At 43.3% G+C, this 11,891-nt stretch overlaps 1 protein-coding gene across 1 annotated transcript; it reads right to left on the minus strand.

Annotated features, from left to right (window-relative positions):
• Nucleotides 1–1,280: 1,280 nt before the first annotated feature.
• Nucleotides 1,281–8,619, minus strand: LOC148306129 (protein cycle-like). Its single transcript, XM_088265570.1, is given in 7 exon segments — nucleotides 1,281–3,639; nucleotides 4,183–4,404; nucleotides 4,407–4,749; nucleotides 6,324–6,786; nucleotides 7,572–7,689; nucleotides 7,763–8,093; nucleotides 8,516–8,619. Coding segments are annotated over 7 exon segments (1,752 nt in total). The 5' UTR covers nucleotides 8,608–8,619; the 3' UTR covers nucleotides 1,281–3,456.
• Between the last annotated feature and the right edge of the window lie 3,272 nt (nucleotides 8,620–11,891).

An 11,891-nucleotide genomic window follows, 5' to 3' on the forward strand; every position in this document is an offset into this window, starting at 1 on the left:
GCACACGCAAGTTTTTATTAAATTTAATATTAACACACAACTATTATTTATCAATGGAATATTTTAAAATAATAAGAAAAACACAAAAAAATTGAGCAAAATAAAAACCCCTGGCGTTCAAAACAATCAATTAAAATAATCAATATTTCAAGTGGTTTGAGTGGTAGCCCTAATGACATCTGTCAACTGTCAGCTGAAAGTGATACCGATAAATCACTTAAAAGTATTTAAAAACTTTATAAAATATTTTGTGACAACTTCAACTGATGGCAATGTATGTTCCGTTTTTGACAGATTGTCAATATGAGTTAAAACTGCGGAGTAATACGTCATCAAAAGTACTGACGAGATATCTCGTCTCTGGCCATACGGGCACTCCGCCATTTGCCGAGATATCTCGTCTCTGGCAACCATCGGGTTAACAAATGTAATTTTGGAAACATTAATTAGAATTGTTAGTTACAATAAATTTCTGTCTGTGTCGCTCACTCCTTTCAAGAACGCCATAAATCAAAAAACTTGATTTTTCAGGAGAACGTTTTAAAGTTTAAAAAAAAATACAATGTATTGAAAATAAATATCAAGCCACTTATTGAACTTTTTACTGTGCGACAGATCTTTTTAGGTAAAACCTGAAGGTTTTTTCTCCATTTGAAAAATATTTAGTAAATTTAAAAAAATAATTAAACAATACCTTTTCTTCAAAATGCAAAAACAACACTTTCTGCATTACAGATATCTGCGCTTTATATTTACCCGCTACAGCGGGTAAATGTAAAGTTAAAAATATGCCTCTTTTGCCGGGATATAGTACATTTTCCAGGCATTCTGAAAACATTCATAACTGAAAATTGACGATTTTTGATTTATGATGTTCTTGAAAGGAGTGAGCGATGTATGTTCCCTTATAATCCTATATACTTTACTGCTCCTTGCACAATCGGGGACACTGTTAGTCTTTCGTATGACATACAATCTGATTTAAAGCATCTTCATTGATTCTCGACATATTATCTTATTTACAATTTGATTTATTTGCCTCGAATTAAACATTATATGCTAATAGTTTTTATACCACTTCAAGTTTTTTTTAAAATTAATAATTAAATTTCATTATTTATGTTTTATGTCCATAGTTGATATATTGACATACCCAACAATTAAACTCAGAACTTATGACAAGACCAAAATTATGATAAAGGATTATCTAAGCTTTACTAAATACATATGTAGTAGACACTGTGTTAAATTTCAAACATCTACCCCCTTTTTTAATTATTGTCTTATTATTATGATTTTTTAAATATAAATAAAGAACAATATATTAAGTATAATAATTACAGATATATATTTAGATACAAGCAGTGGCAGCCAGTGACTGAAATTGCCAGCAGTGCATTTTACTTGAGGAAAATACATATTAGGTTTGCTTAAAAAAAAATTAGTAAAGTTTTCTTCGGCTAAAATTGCATCCAGTTGCACCCGTTATTTTGGATTGTCTTATAAATTTCTTTAAAAACAATAGCTTTCTTAAGATATCCTTTCATAAACTAATGGAATTGAGCGACAAAATCTATCAAACCAATTTTCTGCTTCATTATGTCATCAGTGCTAAATGTTTTTTGCAATATTTTGATTTCCACGTATTTTAATATAACTGTTTACTTTGGAATTGCCTGCCCTTGTCATATTGGTGTGTGTGGGTGTGCGTACCGTCCGTATTAATATCTCTAATATTGCACATTACTTTTATTCAATTACATAATGCATGGCTTATGCATCACATATTATGTTCCGTATGTTCAAAGTGATATAATGTAACTTATCGCCAAGGCACTTTTAGGCATGCGTTGAAATATTATTCGCTGTACCGATGCGTGATTTACCCGTACCTGCGATGTCTCTCTCGCTCACCGTTTTGAAGCGACCGCTTCGAAGAATGGACAGTTTCTCGTATCCTAATAGTACAGAATAATGCGCAAACTAAAATATGAACAGTTTCTCATTTGTGCATGTGTGGGAATATGGAACAGAATTTGACAATAGTTCTAGCAGGAACCTTATGAATTCAATTGTGTAAGGACAAGTATTACACATACTAAGATTCCGCGTGTGGATACAAAATAAATCATTAAGATAAAAGTAATAACTTACAAACAAAAAACATTGTTCTTGTATTGGGGGATGGAATGTGTAAATAAAAGGTATCGGATATGTGGAATCACTCAGTGATTGGAAATTTGTCTACTACATAGTATTTTTGGAGGTTTCACTTTATTCGTTGCACGTATAAAACTGCCTTGTACAGAACATGATCCTGAATGCATTTTATGATGTAACAGGATATTTTACTGATTCATTAATTATTGTTATTTTCAATAATAATCATAATTTATCTATTCAATTAAATATATCAAATATCTTATCCTATTTGAAATTGTTTAAATGCAATTATCGAGTCTCACATTCGGTTCATTACTAATAATTATGTACTCGTACTTAGTATGAGTAGGTACTAAGGCAGATTTATAAATATATTATTTAAATTTATTATTAATTATAAGGATATCAATTTTTACTTTTCACTAGTTAACTAACTTATCATCACGCTGCTTATCCGCAGGAGTATGCAGAGAGAATAGAACGCCACACCCACCTCTGCAAACAATCTTCACCTCTCACATTCGTGCACACCTGCCGATTATTCTGACTCCTGACCTGACAACTTTTGAAATGGCACGATCGAGTATTTGAAATACTTGATCATGTCAAATTTTCCTCGGTCTTCCTCTGCTGCCATTTACTAATCACATTCGCCTCATAAATTTGGTTTCTGTTCTTTTTTCACTCGTTGGATTCACATGCCCAAACCATTTCAACACATTCCTAAATTTTATCGATAATGCTTATCTCGGCCATGCATTCTTTCCTTATATAACCATTTGAACATCTATCATTCATCATTTTACCGCACTATCGTCTGAGAGATTGCATTTTTACTGCATTCAGTCTACTTAATTTTTATTTATTTTTTTATTATTCTATATTATGATTCTTGAGTGTAAATTGTTTTTCGCAACAAGTTTATTTACAATAAGTTCACTTTAATATCATTCTGTCATATTATTTTCAAGCATTAAGTTGGGGTTCGTTGAGTTGAGCCAAATGCCAGTATTTAATTGCGGAGTGAGAGATTCTGAGACATTGTGACACGGCGCTGACAGCGCCTGTTAATTATTAACAAAGCATCGGTCGTGTTGTATGTACCGGTGACTTGTGGATACTCGTACATAGAGGAACCATTGAGTCTCCAATCTTCCCGCCCTAACTGGATTCCGGATGGTGGTAGCGGGTTTCTGCGACCTCTTCTCGGACTCTTTTCGAGAACCCTTCCGATCCACCCGTCGTTTGATCCCGCGGCAGGTCGCGATCGCTCCGAGCCGGAGTCGAGTCGGGTTACGGCAGCGGCCACGGGAGGCCCGAGAAGTCCACCGGGCCCCCGAGCCCCGCGTCTGCCTCCAGCAGGCTCATGATGACCGCCATGGCCGCCTCGTCCGTGCCTTCCTCTCCGCCCGCCAGCTTCGCCGCTCCGCCCGCCGGGGGACTTCCGCCATCGGGCGACGAATGAAGCGCAGCGCTCTGAGAACAACATCCCCCATAATCAGATATATGCACATTTTACCATCCTCAAATCCGGCCAGAGGTTTGTGGGATTCACCTCATCCTGTGGAAAATGCTCGCGGATCTAAAAGACTGCGAACGGGCTCGATGCCTGATGGACGACGGATGCTCTACAACGGGGTGTCAAACTCAAAAGGCACCGAGGGCCGTATGAGGTATTTTGGGTACGCCGACGGGCCACATAAAAAAACTCATAAATCTCATGTTCCTTTTCATCTAACTTTAGGTAAATAACTTATTATAAAGACAGTTACATGAGGTACAGTATATCCAACTTAATAATATTTTAAAAGAATATCATATGTACCTGTACAAAAAATAATGATTTCAATGAAAAATTAAAATAAATGAAAAACATAACCGCGGGTCGCAAAAAAAAATACTTGCGTGCCGCGAGTTTGACAACCTTAATAAATGTCATTGACAAGTATATGATTACGCTATAAGCGAAGGTCTCGAGTCTATGCGGCACGATACACTAGAATTCTGGTGTAACTTTACCTGGAGAGGTAAAGGGAAGAGCGACGGTAGCGTGGAATCCGGGCTGTCGCTGGAGGAAGACGAGTCTCCGGTCATCACCTTCTGCGCCTGCTGCATCACTTGGCTGCCTATCATGCTGGACTCTATGTGACTATTGATGTACAACTGGATATCGCTTCTGTTTGCTGCAAATTTAAATTGAGGATAGTGACTCTGTCCCGTTTCGCCGGGCTCTGAGGATTGGCAACGGATCGGTACTCACGATATCCCGCGAGGTCGAAGGCCCGGGGCAGCGGGACGGCGGGCGGCGGGGGCGACCGGTCCGCGCAGTGCACGGCGAAGGTCTTGGCGAGCAGGCATTCGGTCTCCTTGGTCCAGGGGTTGCGGAAGGCGCTCCACTCGCTGCGCACGTGCGCGTATCCGCCGGCGCGCGCGCGCGTGCGGTAGGCCGCGGTGCTCACGCGCGCCGAGCCCGCCAGCGCCGCGCGGTGCCAGCCCGCAAGCGCCGGCAGGTCCTCGTGCCAGAAGTACTCGTACATGCTCGTGCCCAGCAGCTCCTGCGGCAGGAAGCCCGTCACCAGTGTCGACCTGGACCATCGTGCGCATATGTACTTCGTCATGTGCCCCGTGACAGGCAGAGGGGAAAGAACGACAAACCGCATTCACCACTTTTCATTCGTCGTTTATTATTTCTACATATCGGAATAAACCAAAGACACATTTCTTAATCGCTCAAATTACTCAAAATGCATCAGTTGGCTTATTGTTACGGGTCGGGCCGCGGTCTCGCGGTCAAATGCCGCTCCACCAAACTTAAACTCTATTTTCAAACATAAACCGCTTAGGTTTACCTGAAAACATTATTGAATCATTATATGTATTTGTGTCACAATCAAACAAATATTTATTTATAATAAGTCATATAAAAAGTCTTCGCGGTTTTTTGCCACCAGATGATGATTTTGATGCCTTTATATTGGGCAACACTTTGACTGTTTCAAATAAACATATGCCTAAAAGGTGAAACTTCTTTTTACATTTAGAGATAGTTTTCTAATTCGTTGCTTGTGTAAAAAGTTATATTAATTTGAAAATGAGCTTTGACTTTAACAATACGCTACGTCATGCTTTTTTACTATAAAAAGATAAAAAAACCTTCAAAAACATGCCAAAAAAATTGTGAAGTGTACGATGACATTGCTATGAGTGAACAAAGGACCCAGAAGTTGTTTGGTCGATTCCGTTCAGGAAATTTCGATGTCGAAGATGCACCTCCCTCTAGTCGGCCAGTCACTGACAAAATGGATGAAATTTTGCAACTGGTGGAGCAAGACCGGCACACGAGCTGTCAGGAAACGACGGAACTCGGTTGGGAGCTTCGATGCATCCACCTTATAGCCGGGTCTTGCACCGTCTGATTACCATTTGTTTCAGTCTGCAAAACATTGTTGATGGTGAAAAAATTGGCCTACCGAAGCCCCACTGAAAATCACTCGGCCAAGTTTTTCTATGGTAAACCACAGAAGTTCTAAACCGATGGAATTATGAAGCTACCCGAAAAATGGCAAAAGGTCACAGATATTAATACCTCTTTCACTAAAATGTAGCTATAATATTGGAAAGTGAGGATTATCTACTGCGGTGCCGCATTAGGGTGAAGGCTGACCGGAGCATTTCGTCGTAGCGTAACGCCGTAACATCGCTCGTGGCGAGCATGTTACGTTGTGCGTGAAGGCATTGCTGACTGACCGCGATCAGTTGTTGTTTGTGGCCTTGTGCTCAGTGTTGCCATGTCACACCAAACATCTGAATTACGGTCTAGAAATCTGTATGAATCTTTGCAACTTTGCATTAGTAGTTAAAATGTCGGACGACGAAGACGCGATTCTTGGTTCTGTGATTTTAATCAATTACAGCTTACTCCAGATGAAGAAAAAAAAGATTCCCCGCAGCTTGGGGAATTTCCCACAAATTGGCGACCCTGGTACTGACCTAAAATTGCATCCGACTTCGGATGGAGCATTCGGAAGGAGCGGCGAGCAGCTTAGCTCGCTGTCCTGACTGCCTGAATGCTCGCGTCGTAACATGTTACGTTACGACGAAATGCTCCGGTCAGTCTTCGCCCTTAGGCTCGGAATAGAGTAGAATGAACGCTCTCGTACCTCTGGTCCACGAAGAGGAACTTCCCGTCGAGCGTGTGTCGGGACGTGTAGTGCACGGCGCGGCAGGGCGGCGGCGGGCCGGCGGGAGGCGGCGGCGGCGGCGGCGGCGGCGAGAGCGGCGGGCGCGGGCGGCCCACGGCCACCAGGCACGTGGGGCTGCCGCCATCCTCCGCGCCGCCGTCCGCGCCGCTGTCCGCGCCGCCGTCGGCGCTGCCCTCGGCGCCGCTGTCCGCGCCGCTGGCGGTGCCGCCGTCCCGCGCGCCGCCCTCGGCCTGCCAGCTCTTGAGGTAGCCGCTGCACTGGATGACCATGTAGCGGCGGTCGGGCGAGCCGTCGGGCGGCGGCGAGGGCGGCCGCGGCTCGGAGCGGCACTTCATGCGGCACACGAAGGAGCGGCGCGCGCCGGGGGACAGCATGCTCGCGCCGGCGGCCGGCGGCAGCTCCGCCCTCACGGGCAGCATGGCTGCAAGGGGCGCCGGACTCTATAGTGCCTGCTGCCTACCGCCTGCTGCTCCGTACAAGAGGGCCGAGATCGGCAGGAAGGAGACATAACTACGTGTGATCGCGTGTCTCGAGGGAATCCAGATTACTTCATTACTATACAATCGGTCGCTAATTACATTTATAAATAGCGCTTTGAAATCGGTTACGTAACTATCTATGTAGTTGGCTATACATATGTACTTAATGCGCGTATTTCTGGATATAATATATGTATACTTTACTTCGTAAAGTAGTGCATAGTTATGTACATTATCAACATGTCGATGCAAATTTTGTCAACTCCTTCCGCTGTCGAAAATGATTGTCCGAGAATTATTGTTCTTTTCTCGCTCGAGTAAGTATTATTGTAAAACTGAGAAAAAAGATGGGCGTGAAGGGACGTGTGGCATCCGGCCGCTTACTGATTTCTAAGTTTGTGAGTAATGCCTTAATGCTTAATGGAACAGGATCGAAGTCTAGAAAATAAGGATTTAGACTACCAATGACCCCTCTAATAGATTTCGTGTGTTTGAACATTTTCAGCGAGTACAACGATATATTTTCATTTTATGTTGGTAATCTTAGTCGAAATATCGATGACTTGTTCAACTGACGTTTCTCGATCGAACGAAAGCATAGAGCTAGTTCAAGAAATATTGTTATTCCTAATTTCTACTTTTCTACCAGCGCCAGCGCGAGGAATGGGGCGGGGCAATGATAATATTAAAAGAAGGCGGATCCGGAAGGATCGGGTTATGTACTCACTCTTGGCGTCGATGAGCCTCTCGCGCGGACTCGGGTCGGCGGAGGAGAGCTGCTCCTTGACCTTGGCCACGTCCTTGGGGTGCAGGATGTCGAACCAGCTCTGTCCCAGCAGGTCGGCCTGCAACAGGGGGCGCGTGAGAGGAGGCACGGGACGCGGGCGCGGCAGCGGGACGCTGGCGCGGGATGCTCACCGGCGCGTAGTGCAGCACGCCGCGCACCGACTCGGACACGTAGAGCAGCCGGCCGCGGTCGCAGCCCACCGCGAACAGGAAGCCGTCGGCGCGCCGCAGCAGCGGGCCCTCCAGGTCGGCGTCCGAGAGGCACGCGGGCTTGTAGCGGCCGGCCGAGCACGCGGGCAGCGCGCCGCGCAGCCGCCGCAGGTGCTGCACGGCGAGCCGCAGCACCGTCAGCTTGTCCAGCTTGCGCGACATGGCGTGGCACAGGGGCACCGCGGCCGCCAGCTCCTGGATGTACGTGTTCATCTTGTCGCGCCGCCGCTTCTCGATCTCGCTGTGGTTCTGTCTGTTCACCGTCAAGTACGTACAATATACTTACTGCGCGTCAATAATAAACAGTATCAATGCAATACACTTATCGACTCCTCGGGAGTTTGGGGAGTGTTTGGAAAATGAGATATCCGAAGCAAGGCGGTGGCGCCCTTGACCGCCAGTAATCTGGAAGTCCCACCGTCCGCGTCCCTCGCCTTGCGGCCCGACGCGCTCCACCCGCGTCCCTAATCCCGCGCTCGTACGGCCTCCGTCCCACATACCGACTCTGTCGCGAGTGTCTGTAATATACAGGCGCTCGTCAGTGAATAGTCCCGGGTTTGATTCCCGCTAGCTCCAAAATGAATTTTCATATACATATTGTATATCTGCAAAAAATCCCTAAAAAGGGTTTTTGTTATGTCGATGTGTGTATATGGTAGATAATAGTAAACTTACTTCTTATTGTCGTCTGTAGTTTTGACGGACCTGTCATCTCCCGTGTCCTCCTCGCTGCCTGTGCTGAAACACATCGCACATGTACAATACATTACGCGAAACGCTCACCATACACCTGTCGCGCGCAAGATTCTGCCCAATGTTTGTCCGGCTCCCGCTGGCCGCCGGGCGGCGCACCGCGGTGGGACGCTGCGAGGGGCTCCCGCTGGCCGCCGGGCGGCGCACCGCGGTGGGACGCTGCGAGGGGCTCCCGGTGCGAGAGCGAACAACTTTTGCTTGTCTTACAATTTCATGTCATAAAGAAAGTTTGAAATATTTTAAAGAATGTGGCATAGTTATATTTTTCGTATAATCATGAATATCTGTAAAAAATAAAAAGTAACAACAACCTTTCTCGAGACTTTATTCGGTAATTTCCCAGAAAGTCGTCGATATTTTATGACAATGGCTGTTTTCGCAATACAACGAAATTAATTACGGCTTTTTTCCATTTCAGATATATATTTGTAATGACGCGGGAAACGGGTAAACGGTAATTTAATTCAAAGCGAAGCCATACAGAGTCCTTTTACCCGTTACACCTGCCCCTACCTGCCGCCTGTACAACTTCCTTCTCGAGGAGGTACGGAGGTTCGTCGTACAAAGAAAAACCTTTCTCGGAGAACTTTCCCTCGGAATTCAATAGTTCTGTACATTTAAAACAATTACAATTGGTTTAATACAGTATGTATAAATTCTTAGCTTTTTTAAAATATAATCGGCAGCTCTTTTCGCGTTCGGGCAGGTTCTCTATCCACGCTGACGGTAAAATAAGGGCTCAAAAATTATTTTTAAAACACCGCTATAGGCACCGATGGTCGTATTCTCAAACCCATTCCAGGCAACTTTCTAGAATCGAACGCGGGTTTGAAATGTGCTCAACGAAACCATATTCTAGAATAAAATAACAACAAAATAGTTTTTTCCACGTAAATTTTATTTGACCAGCGCAGCTACCGGGTTTCGTCGTAACCGACATCATCAGACTGGTGATAACCGACGTAGCCGACATCAGCAGTCTGATGATGTCGGTTACTACGAAACCTGGTCGATGATCAAATAAAATTATTGCGGAAAAAAACTATATTCATATGTATGTATTATAGTTAATGAGGAATTTATATAAATATAAAATATTTGGCACATATATTTACCATAAAAAGCTATCTTTTTACATTAATCTTCTTACAGGTAAATTAAATAGAGCGTCATTGGCCTCTTTTATTAAATTATTTTCTCTCGTTTAACATAATGTATTTTACATTTTTTAAATTTATCTGCCAACAAATTCTCCATAGTAATAATTTGATTTGATTAGTATTTATTGTATTTACGGTTATTATTACTGTTGTGATAATCGAACTTTTCTGTGTCGCTCTGTGTGCTGATTGTGGGAGATGTAACATCCACTTGTCTCACCTCGTATTTACGTCTGCCTTTTGGATGACCCGATAAATGAATAAGACGCGTGTACTCTTATGTGCGCGTGCGACGAGGACCTGCAAGGAGAATCGTACGGTCGCTTCTCCACTCGGAATCACAGTTCGGGTCGCCAGAAGCTCTACATATCAGGGGAGGATTGCATACGGGAGTTGCTGATTAAAGTACTTAATGTAGATGAATTTAATTTTACACCAGATCGCGATGATTTTGAAATGTTTAAACCGCTTGTTGATCCGTATTATCAGGAAGTCAAAGTCACCGAAAAAATAACTTTTTTATCAACGTAATCGCTTTTAGGTATGATTTTCTCCCTCGCCCTCGAGAGAGAATTTTATGTGGGATGGGTACCTCTCCAGGTATCCCACATAAAAATAAAACGCCATTTTTTCCGTGTAAAATGCGTTATTTAAAGGGGATTAATTACTTCAGTTTGATATTCGCGATATGCATTCCTTTCATTATTCTTGTAATTTTTATCTTCGTAATAATTATTCGCGGACTAAATGATAATGAGTGAATACTGTATGTATCTGTGTCGGTGAGTTGGAAAGTGACGGCTAGTAGTTGTGTCGCATATTTGTAGGATATTGGACCGAGAGCCAGAGGGGGGGAGGGGGGGAGGGGGGGAGAGAATCTCCCCATTTCTGCTTTCCGCTTTCCACCCCCAAACAATGTTTAACGAATACAAGAGTTATAACTTTTCCAATTTGTGAAGCATTTTTAAGGATTCCTTAAGTATTAGCAGGTGGCGTTAATTAATTTGTCGCACGACCGTGAGTAGTAGGTAGCGCTCAGTACTGGCGCGCCGTACTAAGCGTACAAGCGGTATCTACTTTCGATTCGATATGAAGGGAAACATTATCATTGAAAAAAATACTAAAAATAAGAGTGGTTTAAAACTAAATTTGAGTCTTATTTATTAAAGTGTGACACAAAGTTCCAGCAAAATTACTCTTGACATTATCATATAACGCGTGTTTGGTAGTTACGGTTTTTAAGAAAAATTACTTTCCGCATAAATTAGAAAATATTCCTAACAAATTAACTATTTTCTTCCATTAACTATAGAACTTATGTGGTCATATATATTTCTAGATTTACAAATTTGTACTTAGATTTGTTGAAAAATAAATTTACAAGAATGCGTAAAAAATAATATGAACTGGACGGTAAAATATGATACCAAAAAGCGATATGCGGCAGTATTTGAATGCGTAAGCTGTACATTTAAGGGCAGTTATGTTTAAGAATGTTTGGTAAAGTAATAGTACGCGATGAGAAATGTTCGATCGACCCCCCCAGCTGGTACGCGTCATCGGTCAGTCGTGAAATGAGAAATTCGAGATCTTATTGCGCTCAAACGGAGCTAATTACTCCTCACTTACTTGTGCGTAAAGTTACCGGACCTTATTTCATCCTATATCCTCCGGAGACTGACTTGCTAAATTACACAAATCTAACTATAACTAGGGGAAAGTTATATAGGCGTGTACTCTAAATTTAAAATATTAAGATACTTTTTTATTTCATAATTCCCACTTCACCCCGAAGGTCGGTAGAATTCAATAAGGTTACGATATGATTTACAACATCTCTTATTACGAACAGTTCGAATTTAATGTAATTTTTACAGTATGGTTTGAATGTTTCTTACTTAAATGATGCTTTTCGTTTCCTGGAAGGTAATTCCGATAGCGGTGGGTCGTTAGAGCCCTTGTAGAGGGACAGTCCGGATGGCCCTGCCACGGCCAGGGAATCGGCGCTCCAGTCGTCCAGCTCCACACGCTGGATCTCCGCCTCGGCACTCTGGCCCGACGACTCCATACCCTGTTCGGTACTGCGGCCCGCCAGCTCCGCACGCAAGTCCACCCTCGCCGGCTCGGCACTCTGTCCC

Source organism: Brachycentrus maculatus, unplaced genomic scaffold (assembly GCF_059751285.1).
Source record: "Brachycentrus maculatus isolate JH-2025_06_01 unplaced genomic scaffold, ASM5975128v1 h1tg000252l, whole genome shotgun sequence".
Classification (NCBI taxonomy): Eukaryota; Metazoa; Arthropoda; class Insecta; order Trichoptera; family Brachycentridae; genus Brachycentrus; species Brachycentrus maculatus.